General features: G+C 39.6%; 1 protein-coding gene across 1 annotated transcript in view; it reads left to right on the top strand.

The window, feature by feature from the left end:
- The window catches only part of LOC127435466 (astrotactin-2-like), a 716,076-nt gene that overhangs the window by 610,694 nt on the left and 83,874 nt on the right, over positions 1-21,508 (top strand). Inside the window, exons 17-19 of the mRNA XM_051688999.1 lie at positions 3,510-3,772; positions 11,941-12,074; positions 21,038-21,186. Coding sequence (XP_051544959.1) covers positions 3,510-3,772; positions 11,941-12,074; positions 21,038-21,186 — 546 coding nt within the window. The remainder of the gene's footprint in view (positions 1-3,509; positions 3,773-11,940; positions 12,075-21,037; positions 21,187-21,508) is intronic.

The raw sequence follows: 21,508 nt of genomic DNA on the forward strand, positions 1-21,508 counted from the left end.
GAGAGAGCGCGATTCAGATTCACTTCTCATGAGTGAGTCAGCGGGACTCATTGTACCTCTCCGCTGAAGGCCAATCATTAATAAAATTAGAAAAATTTAAATACATTTAAACAGCATAGCAAGAGATTGCTATAAAAACAGTCCACAACAAGAATACACAGGCTTATATATATATATATATATATATATATATATATATATATTAAACAGATATTAATATAAACATTTTATATTCATTTAAATTACAAGCAAAGCTTAATATCATTTAATACGATTACAAATGCATCAAGTCTGCTACTGAACAATCATGAAGAGTCTGTAACCTAATTTCCATCCACATTACGCGCTATTTTGTTATCAACAAAGTGAAAGTGCGTAAAAAAAAAGTTTGTGAAATTTGCCGTCTTCTGCCTGTTTCCATTCAAATGGCCTTTTATTGATAAAAATGGTGTGCGTGATGACGTAATGCCTAAAAAACACTTGTCGCATAAGTTTTGGTGTATCGCAAAAGAAATCTGCCCTTAAGCCGTTTCCATGCAGAAATGTGTGCTTATCGCTTATTGTGTAACTTTCGCCTCCCAGATGTCCCTAATTTTTTTCCTCCAAATTCTTTGTAAAATTGGGAGAGTATTGAGACAATTCATTGAAATTACCCAACTTACTGTCATTTTAATTTCACAAATAAATGCAATCATAAGAGGAGGAATTGCAATCAAAAGGGAGCCGTTGCCCTTCTGATAGGACTATAATATTGGTCCCGGTTGCCACCGGTTCTGACCCGAAAGTGAATCATCATGGCCCTGTTCAAGCTGGCAACCTGCACCAAGTAGTGGGGGAAACTTTCGGTCTTAGTATAAGGACCATCCATCTATGTGTATATGCTGTGTGCACAACTATTAAAGAAAAATTGATGCGGCAATATCAGGATTTACATATGATACATTCCTGATATTTAATAGGCTATTTTGAACAATCATCTAATCTAAAGCATTGCCATCACAACTGCATTATGTCCCACATATTTGTCCAGCAACTTTTAACGACCAGCTGAACTTGATTGTCATCTAAAATTAATTTTAGCATCATAGTGCAATTTACATTTTCTGAAGAAGCTCAGCAAATGAGATCCGAGGTAAAGAGGGTAAGATTTAAAATGTTTAAAAGTTTTAAAATGTTCAAAAGCTTGTTTTCTGAAAGTGAACTCAGCATTAGGCAAATAGTTCTGATAGTTTATAGTCTTGAAAAAAGTGTAGAACATTCTGAGAATGTCATTCAGCCACCTTTTTTCATCTACAGAACAGGGTAAGGCTAATTTAAGTTTGTGTAAAGAAAAGGCAATTATATAGGTCTAAATATAAATATATATATACTGTATATATATAATTGTTTGGTAATTAATTATTTTAATTTAATGCTTTATTCGTTTGGTAATTTATTTAATTTAATACAGGGAATTTTGCCGGTATTTTTTCAAAAGTAAGCTAAACAATAATTTTTTAGAACTGGGCTATGGTAGTGTTCCAAAAAGCACACTGATGCTTTTCTCCTAGTATTGTGTATTTATTTTTAATTTAAAACATCTTTGTGCAGAGAAATTATATGTTTTATTTATTAATTTTTTTAATGTGGGTTAATTCCGTGACTGCCGTCTATTATTTTGAATTGTGTGGAAAAGCAACTTTAATAAATAAATGGATGGCTACCACAATTAAATGAATCACAAACAGTGGCCATTAATTTGTTCTCCGTGCACTTGTCGATGGTTAAGATCAACCAATAATCACGTACAATAAATTGGCTTTCAAGGATTTATACCTTGTCGTCATGATTAACACATGCTAATGAATGAGGTCAATTCTGTCATGTGACACTACATTTTTGCGTTAATGCCAATTTTCTCAACAAAAAGTGTTTTCAAACTAGTTTTTTGTGACATTTGAAGTATCGACATAGAGTTTATGCGCTAGAGTTAAACGGAAAAATATTATGTCGACACTTGTGAAATTTTAGCAATAATTTGCATTTCCATCAGCTTTATTTTGATACTTTTTAAAAAAAAAAAAAAATCTTTGGATTGAAATATAGTTAATTTTGTGGATCTCTCTGTTGTTTTTTTGTTTTTTGTTTTTTGTAAAGTGTGCTTTAAGAAACACGGGCGAGTGACTTCATTGCATCAGAGATGTCACTTAACATACAGCTGATTGGCTCAATATCTTTAAGTGATCTGTTACCCAGAACAAGGGTCACAAGGGTGTTAAGGGTCAGATTAGCCATGGAGCGTAAGTAACATGGCGATGAAAAGTTGAAATAGCTGTGGGCCGGAGATCTGCAAATCGAGGCGGAATCTCCAAAAAATTGCCGGGTTACTCCAGAAGGGGGCGACACCTCCACGGTTAGGCTTAGGGAAAGGGTTATGTTAGGTGCTCCCTATATCTTTGCTGCCAGTTTGGAGCTCCCGCCCCTTTTAGGAAATCTGTTTGCTGCTATAGCCTTCTCCGATGAACACCAGTAATGGACGACCACTTGTTTTCTCTTATCATCAAGTCTCTGACTCCATCATCGTCAGCTTTGTTACATTTACTGTATGTACTGTAGTATGTTTTCCTTGTTACATGTATGGATAATTTGTTTGTGTATTTTTAATCTGTATTTTATTTCCATGACATTATGCAAAATATGTACACTATCTTATCCCAGTGTAATGTGTAAGTTAGGAAACAAAAAAAAAAAACTTGACTGTGACGAGGAGGAGGGCGTGGCAGGGCCGTGAGGGTGCATGGCTGGTGCTGAATCAGATGATCAGCGGGACAGCGAGATAAAGGGTGGCCGGAGAGGCCTCCTCCTTGCCCGTCCTTATACTGTAACAGTATAAGGACGGGCTAGGAGGAGGAGGTAACCGGCTGAACAGTCAACATAAAATTTAATGATATAAATTAACTTAAAACTAAATAAAACATAAGGACACAGACACACATGCAACACGGCCACGTGCATCTCTCTCCCTATCGAACAGGTGTCTCCGGCCCCCCTTTATCTCACTCTCCCACTGATCATCTGATTCAGCGCTGGCCATGCACCCTCACGGCGTGGCCACACCCTCCTCCTCGTCACATTGACACTGAAAACATTGTGATGTCACACTGTTGTAGACATTTGCATCTGACTGCCTCAATAACAGCACATCAATGCCTACATTGCGTTATCACTTCAGTAGCCCCACCCAGTAATGATTAGCAGTGAGATGACAGGTCATTCAAGAGCAGAGAGCCAGTCAGAACAGTGGCCGTTTACTGTTAAGTCTTAAAAAGCTGCTCCGAAACCAAGTGTTTCTGACAGAGGGTCAAAATGAGAGTGGAAAATGATAATGTTTGACAAATATATAAATGTTTTTGGTGCAAAAAAACTGTACTAATTTTATATGTGAACTCCAAGGAACATAATAATTTAAAAAGCATGTCATGACCCCTTTAAGTGTACCAGTGATGTCATACCATGTCTCATCTCCACAGAGGTCACAGATCAGGGCAGCAGACGGGATCTGAAAGCCGTGCCCTTCATCAGCTACCTGTCAGGTCTGTTGAAGACGCAACTGCTGTCCGATGACCTTGTGGCTGGTGTGGATATTCGTTGCCAGGAGAAGGGCAGCTGTCCGGCCACCTGTCACCTGTGCAGGCAAGCCGGTCGTGAGGCGCCCAGCCCGATGCCCGTCCTACTGGAGGTCAGCCGTGTTGTGCCCCTCTACAGCCTGGTGCAGGATAATAACACTAAAGAGGTAAACAACGATCTGGAGGATATTTTTAGTGGTGTTTGCTAAGAAAAGCATGACTGTTACATTTGCTCATACTTAGGGGTAGTGTTAACCCTATTAAACTTGCATCAACTCGTCCCGCTCTGTGTTACAAACACGAGTAATACCTTAAAACATGCGGCCTAAGAAGAGATGTGCTATCACTAAGTGACTTGTGATTTTCATCTGGTGGACAAGGTTTAGGATTGGGGTTTAGGTTAGGGTGTAGAGGGAATAAAATTCTACATATTTTAGAAATAAAATTCTAAAATACACTGCTCTTAATTGTATTACATTATTTACAACTAAAACTAACTCACATTACATTTTACACAGAAACTGGAGCTTACACATGCCCAAATGGTCAAAAACACTCTCCACTTTGAATTTGGGTAAGCACGGACCTATTTTAGCTGAAGAACGTCTGGCCTACTGTTGCCGAATTCACAGTAAGATCATTCTGGAATACTTCAACAACTTCATAGCAATGCTCTGGCAACCACCCTCAACATCCTAGTATAGTAGCGGCAACTTTTGCACAGACAAGCGGCACTCACATTTTCTACACACAAAGGCTACATCTGATTTTATAATGTTCATTTAAATACTGTAAGTCCTTCACTCTTAAAAAATAAAGGTCCAATTAAAACCAAAAAGTTTTACAACCTGATCTCATAGGAGAATCTTCACAATGTTCCACAAACTTTTTTATCATCTAGTTCCTTAGAAGACCTTCCATGTACTGGTGCTTTTAAAACCCAGAAACATCAAGAAACATCCAGGAGCCTTTGTAACCTTCAAACAAGGTTGGGAGAGTTCATTTTAAAATGTATTCTACTTCAGATGACTAAATGCATGCTGTAAAATGTAATTTGTGACGTATTGCGTTAGATTACTTGTTGTCAGTAATGTAATCTAAATATAAATGGATTTCTATTTCAGCACTGGCAGATTTTTTTTTCACTTGTTTATGACAATAAACAAGTGAATTGCATGCCAAAAAAAAAAAAAAAAAAAACATCTACATCCAGGATAGTGAGACAAAATACACTTATATTAAAAATACATTCTATGAAAAAGCCTAAATATTTAATGCAGTGGAGCTACTTAAATTTGTTTTAAGGATTTATTAGAAGATATTTTTACAGGAAAACAATTAAAGTGTTGTTATTGAGAGTAAGATTTATGCACTATTCTGCACGTATGAATGTAACACATTATAAGAAAGTGTTTCACTGCTGTTCAAACGCTGCTCAGATCACATCATTTATATGGATAAATGTTTTTAAACTGAATAGACAAAATATTAAAGGAATATTCCGGGTTCAATACAAGTAAAGCTCAATCGACAGCATTTGTGGCATAATATTACCACAAAAAAAAAAAAAAAAAAGGAAAATCCTTTTCTTTAAAAAAAAAAAAGAGCAAAAATCTGTTACTAGTGAAGCACATTGCAATGGAAGAGAATGGAGCCAGTTTTTATTTTATTTTAAAATGCTCACTTTTTCAAAAGTATAGACACAAGACATAAACAATATGCTCGTAAACATGATTTCAGTGTAATAAAGCCTCTTACTAACCTTTTTTTGTGTAAAGTTATAGCTAATTTTAGAACTTTGTTACTATGACGATAATGTCAACAAACCCTAAAATGACCGTACAAATAACAATTTAAACAACTTTACAGCTCAAATACTAATAAATAAATAAATAAATAATAAATAAATAAAAATAGAATAAAATAAAAAGTGAATAGAAAATAAGGTATATATATAGAAATACACAATAGGACAATATATATATATATATATATATATATATATATATATATATATGTGTGTGTGTGTGTGTGTGTGTGTGTGTGTGTGTGTGTGTGTGTATATATATAATGTATGCACAATATACAAATATATATCTGTTATATACAGAAGCAAGGGAATGTAATGGCAGAAGAGGTATGGTATGTTGGATAAATATAAATAGATTAAGCTGTGTATTGCACATTAATTATTGCTCAATGGGGCAATTTTAACTGTTCATGAGATGGATAGCCTGAGGTAAAAATAACTGTTCCTGTGCCTGACATTTCTGGTGCTCAGTGCTCTGTACTGCCTGCCAGAAGGCAACAGTTCAAAAAACCCTCTAAAAATTGATCCCATTCGCTTCCATTGTAAGTGCCTCACTGTAACCTCCATTTGTGCTTTTTTTAGAGAAAAGGAGGGAAGAGTTGATATAAATTTGTGTGGTAATTAACATTATGCCACAAATGCTGTCGATTGAGCTTGACGTGTATTGAACCTGGAATATTCCTTTAAATTAAACAAATTACAATAAAATGCAAAGTAATCTTAAAAAAAAAAAAAATACTTTGCACCGTTACATGTATTCTGTTACTCCCCAATCCTGTGTTCATAAAACTATATGTTAACACACTGAAGAACCTTTTAAGTGTTTTGATGAGGTGTTGATATTAAATGGAAAAAATAAAGACTCTTATGATTAATTGCGGATATATTAAAAAATTGAAAAGAAAGAAGATAATATAATAGACTTATTTTTTTATGCATTTCATAGCATAATAACAATAACATATTAGTTAAAATAACTGTAAACCATATATGATAATATATCAGCTAATTTACAATAGGACGTTCTAAACACGAATTCCACAGATATTGTTTTCTTGAACATAAGCAGTGCATTAAATCCTCCATGTTGTACAAAAATGATGCATTCTGCTTCTCCAAACCCACCAGCAGATGGCAGGAGTGATTTTCATTAGGTTAAATCACTTTCAAAATAGTGAAGAAGGCAATGTGTTTCAAGACAGATGATAGACTCTGTGTGTGCCAGACAGAGAGAGAGACAGTCCAAAAGACAGATAAATGACTTGAAATAGCATGTTATTAATCTTGCACCCGTTTCTTGGCTTTACTGTATGACCACAAGTTAATATTTCCACTTTCCTTAGATAAGGAGACTTTCATTAGCAGCCACTGTATCTTCTGAGTCACGGACTTAATGAGGATATAAAATCGGGTTTTGGAGCAGATTGCCTGGGCTTTCTTTTCCGCATCATCCTTCTTGCTGCTGACGTCTTGAAGGAGAAGATGCCATTTACTTGCGTCTGTTGTTCTTCAGTGTCAGGTGACAAGAGAGTGACTCAGTACCAAATGGCCCGCTTTGGCCCACTGCGTACCTGACAGGTGATCGCCCTGGGGATCGGACCCACTCCATAACAATGATTCCCCCCACTAATTGCTTCTCACACTGAAGCCAGTACTTGTCTCTGATGGCGTGTCTGGACCTCGGCAATAACAGGAGCATCGACAATGACAAAAGGCTTGCAATCGATAGCAGACGGTCCCTAGTGGGGATCTGTCGATAGGTAAACAAAACGTCGCCCCCCCCTCCCCACCCATGCAGCTGAGTTGACTAGGGACAGAGCAGACTGGTGCAGCACAGGCTCAGAAGATAATGCTAGATTATGAGGATGATATTGATGTCATCGACCCGGGGGACAAGCCAGGGCTTCTTGTACTCACATTTCTGAAACAGCCATCTGTCAATTAGCATAGCAGACACAAAGACCCAGAGAACATATGTATTCAAACACAATACTGCCACTTGCATCTTCTCTGCATTCACCTGAAGCAAAGAGCAACACTTTATAATTTGACAGCGATGGTGATTGGGATCAGGTGGGTTTTGCAAGTAAGCAGATGTACCTGCGGTCTCTTTGTTAAACTGACTGGATCTTGGCATGTCAGTTCTGTTTCCTTGTCACCCTCACTCTAATGGAGGAACATTGGGCTCTGGTTACGATCTGGAATTAGCCATCTGTTTCCTTGAAAACACTGTACCGGAAAACAGGTCTGAAAAGGATAAAAAGCAAAATTTTTGCAAAGCTTCTCATGTGACAGATTTTATCCTGTTTTCATTATATTTCCCCCTTTGTAACAATCCACTACACACACTCTCACATACACACTCATTTTCTGTGAATAGGCAACTTAGTAATTTTATGATTAAGGGGGTACTTGTAAATGTAAAAAATGAAAAAAGGTTGCTTTCCAGCAGTTTTTTCTGGCAAAATATTTCTAATGCATTTCCAATCTCCAGACAAACATTAACCTTTGGGCCAGAAAACATACTTTACGACAGTACATGAATGCAAACGCTTCTTGCTTTGCAAGCTCGATTTTACGTGTTCTATGATCTAAAATTTGTCAGAGCTCAATTCCTAACGCAACAGAAGTCCATGTTGCATTCTCAGTGTTATTGTTGCCTCTACGGTCAATTTTCACTTTCAGGTCAACTTTTGTCAAGGCCAAGCAACAGTTTGAACAGAATCTTGTTAAAAATGTGTTTATAGCTTGGAAACTAAATTAAAAAATAAATTTCTAACTGAATAACTGAATAATAACACATCTGTTTTAATAGCACAGACACTTGAAGGTAACTATTCTGAGTACTGAATTTGTTGCCAACAAAGATAACGCAATAACGATAATAAAGTACAAGGCGCTGGCCAAGAATTTGCATCTTCATTTGCCTACTTGCGCAGAATGTGTTTAGTGTAGTTTCAGCACATGCAAATTGTAGTTGTTTGCGAACAAAAATGGCCTTAAGAGGCATTTACCCCAACAGTGAATTGCAGTTACAAAGCAACTGGAAATCTTTTGTTTACAATGAGAATTGGCAATGAATGCCGTCATGACTGTTGTGATGTGGGTATGTCCGACCATGCATCTAAAGTTGACATGCAATGTGACACGGCTAAAACCAATGGAAGTGAGGACAGGAAAGGCTCTGTCTCAGCAAACGTAAAGTTCTGACTTTTTTTTTAAGTTGCTACATGCTTGCCCTGCATAACTTCTTAAAAACCATTCCCAGGAAATTAACAAATTAATGGGTGGAGTGTGGTTTTTTGTGTGTGTTTTGGAGATAGTCTTTTCTGTAATTGAGTGTATGGCTGCTTATTGGATCTCATCCTGTAAACCTGAATAAAACTGCTCAGCCAGGGAATTGCCGTCTACACATTCAAAGGTGCATCCAATTTAATCATGCTACAGTCTCCGTTCACTCAAGAAGAAAGTGATGGATACTGCTCTTATAAGTTGGTATTAAACCCCTGCCAAGCTGCTGACCAAAATACATTTTCCAGGGAATGCTAAACCCATGGATTTTGCTAACCATTCAAATAGATGGAGGAAGCAAATCAAATCAGTTTATAGGCAGCCGTGTGCCGATTTGCCGCTCTTCAATGGATGTGCACATTTCTTTGCATTCCTTTTGTCCCCTCGTGAACCCCAGGTTCAACTGAAGGCATATCTCCCTTCCTGGAAGATGGTTGTAGGTGTTCCTAGAAACAAGGACATTTCCTTCTCTACATTACACTGAATGATCGGAATGACCTATTCACTGAGGTTTTAGGTCATCGGATGAATCAGTTCCTCTGCCCAGCTGGCTAATGTTTGCATGCATCAGACACTGATTAGGGACAGTAATAGGGTGAGCTCAAATGAGCAAAACAGATAATAACATTTAGATGTCGTGGTCGCTCCATTTCTTGTTATTTAGAATTGTTTTCTCTGAAGTCTAGAGAGCTAAGAGGATTTGGGGTCATCGACTGATACCTAAAGAAAAACATACGTGGTAAACAAACAGTTCTGATTTGAAATTTGTGTTCTGTCATTAAAATTCTAACCATTTACCAAATTACAGTGTGCGTATCCTCAGGGCATTCCTCAGTCTTAATATTAAATGTTGTAGAAGCCTCCAAGAATCCCGACTGATCTACACCAGAGTTCTATTTAGAGTTACCCATACGTCGTATCACTCGTTCTTTTTGCCTGAACTCCTAGACACCACCCCCCCCCCCCCGACCACTGCACACAGACATACAGACACACACCCCTAATTACATTCCCTGTAGATCTGGCTTAGGTTACTCTGCAAACATAAACAGAGCCATAATCGGTTTGTCTATTTTTCACATGTGCAGTTGAACAGTCAACTGTGGTTTTTCTAGGAAACTTCTGGTGGTAAATGTGTGTGCAAGTTTGCGGCTCTCTGTTTGTCTATGAGTGGGGGTGCATGATATTTCATGTTATATTTTCTGATCATCTGTTTCCCATTTCAGGACACTGTTGTTTTTTTTTGACACTTTTCACAGTTGCTGAATGCCACTGTAATGGGCATATTTTTTTCAACCATTAATTTTCTTTCTTTCAAGCAGGCACTTTTTAAGCGGCTTCCTTAGAACGGACTCATGGGTTCCCAGCAAACACACACCAAAACTTGCTCCACCTACACCTCCAAACACATATGATTTTGTAAGCAATACCTATGTTGGTTTTTCAAACTGCAACGCTGGAGCTACAAATATTGGAAATGACGAAAAAAACGGATCCCCTTGCATTCCTCGTTACTTGTAGTGGTGCTCTCTGAATCGGTTTGAATCGGTTTACTTATTCAGACATCTCCAGCACAGACTGGATCATTGAAACAAAACCTGCAAATGTTTCTTTTTGTTTGCAGTAATGAAGAAGGTCTTTATTAAGTTCAACACCCGCATGAGCAGCTTGTGCATGACTCTGTACTGCACAACTCTGTACTGCCATGTGGCAGGACTGACACAATGCATAGTGTTTTTGCACTGATTCCAGACTTATCATCTATGAATTATCTTTTATTTTGTGTGTATAAAGTTCCAAATTAAAAGAGAAAACAAAGTTTGTAGATTCCATTTGTAAAGTCCATTGGAAAAATTGGAAATACTACATTGTTGTTTAATATATAGACAATTTTTGTTGAATTTCCAGCAAAAAATAACTATTGTGATAAATATCATTACTATTTAAAGTTACTCATATCGTGAAATAAATTTTGGTCATACCACCCACCCCTAGTTCGTACACACCTCTCCATTCACTCTCTGTTTTGTCTTACATGACACTCTGCCTCTGCCAGGCATCTCTCATGCAAGCCATTATACCGCAATGGATTGCAGTCTTTCCCCTCCTTCGCTCTGCTGCTGTAATAATGTCTCATTCATCAAGGTCGTTTACAGAGAGTTGCCTGTGCGTAAATAAGGGGTGAGGTCTGGCAGCCAGAGAGCTGCTGATGCTATCATTGAGAGGGGCACTTCCTCATGACCGTCTACTGGTTGTAACCAAGGAGGCCTATAATACCTGGAGAATGTTATCTGTTAGCATTCCCATTTATCTCAATGGCAGTTGTTTGGCTGACACATGGGCCCTCAAAAGTACTCTATTTAAATTCTAATATCTTCCCTTATGGACACTGACTTCAGGAGACAGGCAGGAAAATTGACATCTTGACCAGGCTGATTATCTGATGTCACCACAAGAACATGCATAGTACCAAGGCCTTCACTAGAAGCTATCATGAGCTGTGACATCAAATGCAGCAGACACAGAAAAATAAAAGTCAATTTCATGCTTTAAAGAGCCTTTAAAAAAACAAAAATACATTGGCCACTGGTAAAACATCTATTATGAAATTATGAATGATGGTAAATGGTGCCCATAATGGTGTAGTTATAGCATCTATAAGCAGGGGCTAACTGTAATATGCTAACGAGCCAAACATTGACCACTTGACTGCAACCTAATGTAAGGTCAGTGCTATACCGCTCATTGGCTGGTCTTTTGATAATGGTTCTGCTGAGATGGGAATGCACATTTTATATTGACAGGTTCTAGTTGATGTACTGCTGTTTTATCCCAAGGTGAAGGAATGGGAAGAAAGAATATTTCATTTTGGTGAGTCAGAAAGAGTCACAAGCTCTTGTCTTACTGTGTGCCATCACTCTGCTATGTCTGAGTTACCCCTTCGTTCTCCGCCCCATACTTGTCCTATTATTGCCCCTGAGACAGAGTCTCCTGACACTCACATGTGGGCTGACCTTTTTTTGTACAGTTTCCAATTAAATCTTGGCAGGTTCTTGTCTGAACAAAGCGCCCTGAGATGCCCTTTGTCTGTCTCTTCACAGAGATACACCACTTTTCAAGTGTAGGTGGCAGAGCCTGTTTTTGGTGACTTGGAGGTGACTCATCGCATATGACGGAAGGACGTGGCTCATGGAGATAATTGCATTTCTCTCACCTGTGCCATTTATTTTGCAGGCCTTCAAAAGTGCCACTATGAGCTCATACTGGTGTGCGGGGAAAGGTGATGTCATTGAGAACTGGTGCCGTTGTGACCTGACGGCTCTTGGCAAGGACGGTCTGCCCAACTGCAGCCCCCTACGACGGCCCGTGTAAGTTAACCTGGCCAAGCGGCTCTGGTCCTGATGATGCTATAATGGGCTTCTGCAAGCATCTCTATTTAAAATCATGTACATGCAATATTTGATTCACAGGAGCTGATTTTGGCCTTTAGAAGTATTTTGAAGCATCATAGGCACAGTTCCCATGCCCCTTAGGAGAGAATTTTTTTCTGGTATGGTTTTGCTTTTCCTTTCAAATGTTTTGCATTACCTCACAAAAAGTGTTGCATCTCCTCACAATAATGTTTGGTTCCTTCACAATACCTTTATCCATCCCATTCAGAAATAACCATAGTTTTACGACAGTAATATTAGATTAAGTATGATATTTGTAGTAAATCCATAACCACAAAATTGACCATAGTTTGACTACAGTAAACACATTTGAATCATGATATTCTTAGTGAAACCATACTAATAATACAGGAAAACCCAAACTGTAAATGCTGTAACCATGTAACCAATATTTTGATAAGAGCCATGGTTTTAAAAACCATTATATATGACCCAACCATTAACCATGGTGTTACTGGTTATGCTTTTACCACAAATACCATTGTTCAAATATGGTTCCCCTTCATAGCAACTCGAGCTGCATAGTCACATTGGGACACAGTCTAAGTGTCACATGGTCTGAAGCCCTTGTACAATCATGGCAATTTATTGGCTGATGGTGCTTAAGCGAAGCCCCCATGTCATAGTCTCCATAAAGGCACTCGCTTCACACCATCGAGTCAGATTTTCTGTTCTTTAGTGCACGATCTCGTCTGGCCCGTGTTGTACCAACGACTCATGTCAAAGCGAGGATCATTACTATTCTCCCTTTTGAGTGGTAACACAGGATGAAATTTAGGAAATGCTTATCTTCGTGCACGTGGTTCATCGTCATTGAAGATTCCCACAACATGTGTATTGCCTGTCTGGTTTTCACCATGCGGAGGCCACGTTGGAGTGTTCGAATTGCCCACAGTGTGATTTAATGAACGTCAGGACGCTCCGTGAAAGGCTCGCCTCCTTTGGAAATTTGGTCATGCCACGTGCTGGTGCAGACCACGTGTCTGACAGCGGCATGCGGCGGTTTGACACGTGGGAGGCTGGCGCAGACACCAAGGAGATGGGAGTTGAGCATCAGGCCGACCTACAGTTCTCTCTGTCACTCTCCCCACATTTGGCTAGACGTTATCCAGTGGAGTTTACAAATGGGCATTTGCATCCTAGCCCTGAGGCCCACACTGTGGTTTCCTTCGGCATAGAGGATGAAGATGCCATCGGATTCCGAGGATCTCGCCGGTGGCCAGGCTGAAGCCTTGCCTCCTAGCAGTCAGATTTCCAGACCTTTGGCAACTTATGTGGAATTGCTGGAGGTTATTACACGTGCAGTGGAGAAATTGCACCTGCATTGGCCGGATGAAGCGCAGTCGATCTTAAATAAGTTGATCTCTAAATTGATCTTAAACTACTGTTTTTTAGCGGACCAGTGCGCAGCTATGCCTCGTAGGCAGCTCCCTTTTTCCCCGGATCTCCATCGTGATATTTCGAAGTCCTGGGATCAAACTTATTCAGCCAGGATTACGAATCATTAGTTTTCTAATGTGTGTCGATCTTCCGACCATGGATATACTTCGATCCCAGTGATGAAAGAGATGCTGGCTGCCCATCTCTCTCCTTCTTCGGCAACCACATGGAAATCGAGGCCTACTGTTCCCTCGAAGCCATGCAAAGTTACATCGTACTTGTTGAGCAAGGCCTACCAGGCTTCAGGCCAGGCGGTTTCGGCTTTGCACATGCTGGCGGTTTTGCAAGACTACCAGGCCCATTTTATTAGGTATTTAGATGAGGGACTTAGACTGGATGCTGAGGCCATCAAAGAACTGTGCTAAGCTTGTGATTTGGCGCTAAGGGCTACCAAACATATTGCTTGTGCTGTTGGTCAGAATATGGCAGGCCTCTTGATGGCAATTCACCATCTGTGACTTATGCTAACAGATATTCGTGACATGGACAAGCCTTTTTAATGAATGCCCCTGTCACAATCCGGACTGTTCGCTGATGTGGCCCAGTCGGTGGAGGTAAAATTCTGCACTGTGAAACAGCACACTGCCGTGCTCCAGCAGATGATTCCTCGTAGAGAGAGAGAAAATCCCACCGCAGCTCCGGTGCATTCATGTTTGGTATCTTTGCAACATCCCACCAGAGAGCCGCATAAGTCGCCGGACATGGGTTTTGCACCCCATCAGAAGCATCAGGGTCCTGGTTCATTACCGTCATCACAGGTGCGTCCACGTAGGCATTTGAATGTAAGACCGGCAGGACACCAGAAGCAAGCCTGATGGACTTGCAGTGAAACGAAGGGTGAGCCCCCATTCGGTGAACGGAACCAGACTGTACAAACATATCCGTGTCATTCCTGTTTGCCCTTCATACAGTATCAGGTTGATTTCGCCATTGTTCATGCATCAAACACAGCCAGAATATAGTTCAGCTTTCCCCCGCAGCTTGCACTGGGGAGCGAACATTAAAAACTCACATTCCGAATTCAGCCTATGTCTCCATGACCAAGGGTCTCGAGTTATGCATAACAGCACTCAATGTTCATCAAACACAAGTGTACACAAGACACACAGTGAAAATAAGCACCAAACGTTGTCCCCCCATAAGAATACTGGGGCCGTTGTGGCAAACAAGTTTTCCAAAATAAACATTTCCCTCAATATAAATTTTTCCACATTTAAAATACCAGGGAAAAGGTTTATTCTGTCAGCGTCCCTGCTACAAAGGCATCTCAGGGTGCTCATCTTTTATGCCTGAGTACAATAAAAGCAAAAACATTATCAAATTCCCTTCAGCCAGCCTCAGTAGTAGAGGAGCAAAGGCTTCCCTCCGCTGTACCACTGGTTCAGGGGCAGTTGCCAAAAGTAAGCCAAGCATGCCATCTAGTGATTACAGGTCACACTGCAGGCAAAAGCCATGCATTAATCCCTCTGTCTGCCCATCTGTCGGCTTGGCAGAAGCTGAAGGGCATTTTGAACTGGGTGCTTGGAATGATAAAGCATGGTTACGTAATTCAGTTCAGGCGAACTCCGCCGGTGTTCAACTGGGTTGTTCCGACAGATGTTTCTGTTCGAGAAGACCTGTTTTTGATTTGGGAAATTCATTCTTTCTTAGAAAAATGGGCAATAGAGGAGATTCCCCCTTCTCAGAGAGAGTGTGGTTTTTACAGCCATTATTTTCTGGTCCCGAAAAAAGACAGCAGCTTGCGTCCCATTCTGGATTTGAGATGTTTGAATTCAAAACTAATTCAATGTCAATTCAGAATGCTGACGCAGAAGCAAATAATGCCACAAGTGCAGCGGGGGACTGGTTTGTGACAACAGATTTGAAGAATGCTTATTTCCATATTTCCATATTATTCCTGGTGCTTTCTCAGATTCACTTTCGGGGGCAAAGCATATCAATTTTGCCTCCTTCCATTTGGACTGGCACTGGCACCAAGCACTTTCACAAAATGCATTAATGCGGCTTTGATGCCCTTGAGGCTTCAGGGCATCCGCATTTTTAATTATCTCGACGATTAGTTGGTGCTAGCCCACTCTGAGACTTTGGCTGCCCAACATCGAGATGTCATTCTCAGACATCTGAGCAATCTAGGGCTATGTGTAACCTAAACAAGAGTGTCCTGTTGCCAAGGCAACAGATTCTGTTTCTAGGCGTGGAGCTAGATTCGCAGGCGATGCAGGCACATCTGTCTCCAGCTTGTGTTCTATCATTCCGCCGGTGTCTAGCGATGTTCAGAGTGGGACGTGTTCTCCCTGCAAGAACATTTCACAGGCTTTTGGGACTCATTATCGTGGCTTTTGCTGTCATTCCCCTTGGAATGTTGCATGCGAGTCTCTTCAAAGTGACGCATGTGTGCTACCGAACTCTGTTACCATGGAAACGGACCCGCGTTCTGATGTCGGGCATTCCGTTGGGACAGGTATGTCACCACAAAATTATAATGACAGACACCTCCACGGGTTGGGGCGCTGTATACGAGGGTCGTCCATGCCCAGAGAGTGGACATTACATCCTCAGATTATGGAACAAATCTGGAGAAGGTTCGGCATAGCGGAAGTGGATCTGTTCGCTTCGAGCGAAATGTCACACTGTCCCCTCTGGTTTTTCCCTCTCGCCCAAGGCACTGCTGGGCATCGATGCGTTGGCACATCATTGGCCACTTGGTGACTTTACACATTTCCACCGATCAGTCTGCTGCACGCACGTCTGCAGAGAGTTCGAGAGGATCGGGTTCGGCTTCTGCTAGTTGCACCGTTTTGGCCATCTCAAGTATGGTTTTCGACTCTGGACTCTCACCTGGAGAAAGTACCATGGGAGATTCCAGTCAGAACAGACATGTTGTCTCAGGCTCGGAGCAGCATTTGGCTACCCCGGCCAGACTTGTGGAAGTTATGGGTATGGCCCCTCAACAGGGCATTCTTTTGAATGATGGGTTATCTCCCCGCTGTGGTTGATACCATTCTGAATGCTAAAGCTCCATCAACTAGGAAGCTTTATACATTCAAGTGGCATATTTTTGCTTCTTGGTGTTCAAAGCGAAGTGAAGATCCAGTTCACTGCCCTGTCGGTACAGTGCTAGATTTTTTGCAACAGTGTTTTGGGGCCGGGGTTGCTGTTATAGTGGCTGAGCATGAGCTTATCAATGGAGTCTCTGTTGGTAGACATTCTCTTGTCTCTCGTTTTATACGTGGGGTACGCGTTCCTTTAGCGGATTTATCAGTTGTTTTGGAGGCGCTCTCGGGTGCTCCGTTTGAGCCCTTGGCAACAGTCGCTGATAAGTTTATGACTCTTAAAACAGCCCTGCTGGTGGCATTGGCATTGTTTAAAAGGGTTAGTGATTGGCATGCCCTGTCGGTTAATCCCTTATGTATGGATTTTGCACCAGTGTTCAAGGGTGGTGTTAAGACCTCATTTGGCTATTTTCCCAAGGTCATTTCTACATCATTTCGCTCACAGACTATTCATTTTCAGGCTTTCTATCCTCCCCCATTTGAGTCGGTGGAGCATGAAAGATTGCATATGCTTTACCTAGTTTGGGCGCTGCAAGTTTATGTTGACCGTACTAGACAGTGGCATAAGTCAGAGCAGTTGTGTGTGTGCTTTTGTGGCAGCAACAGGGGTATTTCGGTGTCCAAGCAAAGACTGTCTCATTGGCTAGTTAATGCAATTTCAGGTTCTTATGAAGTACGCAGTTTACCTTCACCTTCGGATATTCGAGCTCATTCTATGAGGAGCATGGCATCCTCATGGGCTTTGGCTAGAGGTGCGTCTTTGGAGGACATTTGTATGGCGGCAGGATGGTCCTCTCCACATACATTTGTTAGATATTATAATCTGGATGAGGGTTTGACTCCTGCTTCACAGGTTCTCTCTGTTGGAACAGGAATAAACTCATAATTCCTTCTGTTTTATTCAGATGCTTTAGCTCGCTTGTGCACAGCTATATGCTTGCGACATGGGTGTAGACAGTTGGCAGCTACTGTTCGCATGGCATGAATGTATATTGTTCCCAATGCGACTATGCAGCTCGAGTTCCTATGAAAGGGAAAGTCTCGGTTACGTGAAGCGTAACCCTGGTTCCCTGAATGGGAATGAGAAGCTGTGTAAGCTGGCCATACTCTCTAGCTGCTGCATAGGCTCATACGAGCGGCTTTATGGAGTCTGTGACATAGCTCCCAAGGGGCGTCGCTTAAGCACCATCAGCCAATAAATTGGCATGATTGTATAACGGCTTCAGACCACGTGACACTCAGGGCGTGTCCCAATGCGACTACGCAGCGTCACGTTCCCACTCAAGGAACCAGAGTTACGCTTCACATAACCGAGACATTACTTCAGTAAAACCATGGTTAATTTTCGTAAAAGATGGAAAAAGGTATTGTAAAGGAAAGCAAAACTTATTGTGAGTGAATGCAAACTATTGTGAATATTGAAAACAAATTACCTCCATGTCCTCTAAGGTGCACTGTACAATTCAAAAGCTTTTCCAACCAGTAGGTAGCAAAATTATGCGGCCATTTATGATGTTTCATCAAGTTTATTGCAAAATGTCACATGAAATTCATGAGTAACAATGCTGTGACATTGAGTGTGAGAGTGTTTTTGTTTTTTGTAGAAACATCTTCAACAAAACAACACAAAATTAATCTATTCAATGACTTGGTTTTCTCACAACATTGGCTCTATTCCAAAACATTGGAACTGTGGTCTACTGTCTACATACTGTAGGCAGCTACTGTACCTTCTAAGGCAGCATCCAAATTGGAGCAGAACGGAACCAGATCAGAATGTGTTTGTACCAATTAAAGGAGCCTTTCACACAGGACAGGTTCTTGTGTTCAAAAACAGCTGTGCAACAGAATACAGGGGTCTCGAGACCCATTTTTCAAAGTTTAAAACTACTTTTAATTTGACACAGTGTCCTAAAAGCACAGCATTTACGGTGCTAGACTCTGAAAACCAGTTTCAATTGAGCAGAATCTCCAATGCTAGAAACCTTGCTGATGTTGCCTTTGAAACTTTTTGATATTTTTATTTACAAATACGTTTTGATTGCTAGAACAAATTATAACCAGTAAAACTAAATTTTATTTTTAGTGTTTTAAGATCTTGAGTGATGAACATACCACAGGGGGGTCTATTACCTTAGGATGAATATATGAGATAAATAAATAATAGGGTTTAAGTGGGGTTAGGATAATCAATTAGATTATTTTGACATCGGATAACAATATACAGGCCAACAATTAAGTCGCGTTCACAGTGTACTCTTTGGATTTTGATATTGAAAAAAGATTTCTCTCGTCATAGGACAATTTTACACTTGTCTTTGATAGCTTAGTGTGACATGTTCAAAAACGATGATTACTTACCTTTGCGATAAATATTTGCCTCTGACAAAGTTAAGGCAGTGTCCGAAAATTAGCATTTCAGTCATGCAGTGTGACTGCTATTTCTATAACCAGATGAGACAAAACCCAATCAAAGCTATCAACTGGGATGACTGGGATGAAAATCTTTGCTTATTTTTGTATTGTGCAGTCAGTGTTGCACATCATGTCATGGCTTTTACCCAAGATCTCGTCATAAAGGGCATTGTACATCATGCACCCAGCTTTAAAAATAGTGCAGATGGAACGCAAGAATACGTTACACTAATTCTTCAGACAGATTGACAAAATAAATTGCAAAATGGATTGCTGTGGACCATAGATCAGTAATAGGCTTATGTCCAAAGAAATGGAAATAAACAAATAATATATTGACTTCTAAAGCAACATGTTGTATGAGTGAATTAGTTACTTTTCAGTAATGACACAATAATGTAATGCATTTTAATAATCTGAATTATGATATTTATTATACATATTATATAATTTTTTTTAATTAATATTATATTATAATACTTATAATCAGGGACTAGAATGGGGGAAAAAATGGAATATTTTTCATTTTGTTTTGTTCTGAGAAGAAACTGTATTTTTCCATTCCAGTTCGAGTGTTCCGCTATATCCTTTCCAATTGGTAACTGGTTAGAACAAAATAAAAAATGGTTAATTACATGCTTTTTAAAACACTAGTACTCTGTGCTAAGGGTAGGTGACATACCTGTTGCAGTGTTTCCAGATCTGGCAAAAAAAACAAGGTCAAAATAAGGGACTAGCCTCACCCAAAATAAGTGAAAGTAAGCAGTTATTTTTTCCCCCTTCTCTGGGAATTCTAGCATAGAAATCATAAGCATATTATATAGTAGCATGTATAGAATTACGTCTTTTCAATAAATCGATTTTGAATATTAAATATATCCCTAAAAATATTTCAAATATACATCTGGCCATCTAAAATCAATTAATAGCCTAAATCAATCTCTCATGTACTGAATGCATGCATATGCTTTGGCACATTTGAACTAAATGTCATATATGCATACCAAATAATTGTAATTATTAAATAATTGTTTAATTGCTTTATTTTCATTATTTTTTTTTTAAACTTGTTTAATTCTTTATTAATGCATCATATCTAACAATAATTCAGTGAAGACTTGGAAACAACTGAGAAATGTACTTTTTACCTCTATATTTTTCCTTTCATCTGGATTAATTGTGCCTGTATATGTAGTAATTTTATATATTTGCAAAAAAGGTCTTCAGAACATCCATTAAGGCAAAGAAATATGTGATGCAGCAGTTTCCTTCAGAATCAAAGCACATGATTATCATGTTCAACTAAAGAGAGTGAAGCCCCTTTTTTGGGCAACAGGAAGGGGTATAGTTTCCGAAAATGTACTGTGATAAACCATTTGGACTTTGGCTTCATTAAAAAAAAATGATCAGAACTAAATTAACTGGTAATGAACCGGTTTGCAACATTTAAACATAATGTTTTCACTCTGTAACAATTGAAAGGGCCTTTGTTCCCATTTTTGGTTAAGTTCTGCAAAAAAAAAAAAAAAAGAAAACACACACACACACACACACACACACACACACACACACAAACAAAAAACAAGTTCGTTTTCCATGTTCGTTTTTGTTCCTTGAAACATTTTTGTCCCTGCTTATAAAATATTGAAAATATTAGATTTTGAATTAATTTTATATGAGGTCTTTCTCAGGTAATATTGAAATGCAATTAATTTTGTCATTTCAATAAAAAATGTACAGCCCTAAAAAAAAATATATATATATATATACCATACGAATATACTGGGTAACACAGTCTGTTTTAATTAGACTAAACTATTTTTATTTAAATTTTTAGGTTGTGAATGTGCCAGTCTTGAATGGGATTGCACTATGTAGGCAGCACACTAGGTTTTGGCACAGAGCCTTTCTGTCAAACCCCAGTAACATACATGACCCAATGGAATAGTTGGTGTTTTGTTATCTTCACAGGTTGAGACTAGCTCCCCACCTGGAACCATCCAGCACAATAGTGGCACTGGACTGGACCGACGTGGAACCCCTGATTGGCTACAAGGTTTCAGATTACATCATTCAGCATAAGCGTGTGGAGGACCCTTCGGAAGCAGAAATCTACACAGGTAAGCACAATTTACAGGTTTATACAGAATGTTGCCAACCAGGGCAACTTTTTTTAAATAAAATGTTTAATAACATCTATGCCAAAACAACTTTATATGATATTGAAGATCCCAAATTAGGGGAACTACATCTCTTTGTACTTAAGTGGTTAATGCATTTCAATTCCTAGCATTATTTAGGACTGTTAGATGGTGTGTGTTTTTTCTACACATCCTTCTACACCGCACATAGACTGAGATATTTTTCATTTTAACTACTTTGTCTTTGGTCTAATGGACCATCTCCAATCTTGGAGATGGGTCCAATAATTTAGATGGGAAT

Source organism: Myxocyprinus asiaticus, chromosome 4 (assembly GCF_019703515.2).
Source record: "Myxocyprinus asiaticus isolate MX2 ecotype Aquarium Trade chromosome 4, UBuf_Myxa_2, whole genome shotgun sequence".
In the NCBI taxonomy this organism is placed as follows: domain Eukaryota; kingdom Metazoa; phylum Chordata; class Actinopteri; order Cypriniformes; family Catostomidae; genus Myxocyprinus; species Myxocyprinus asiaticus.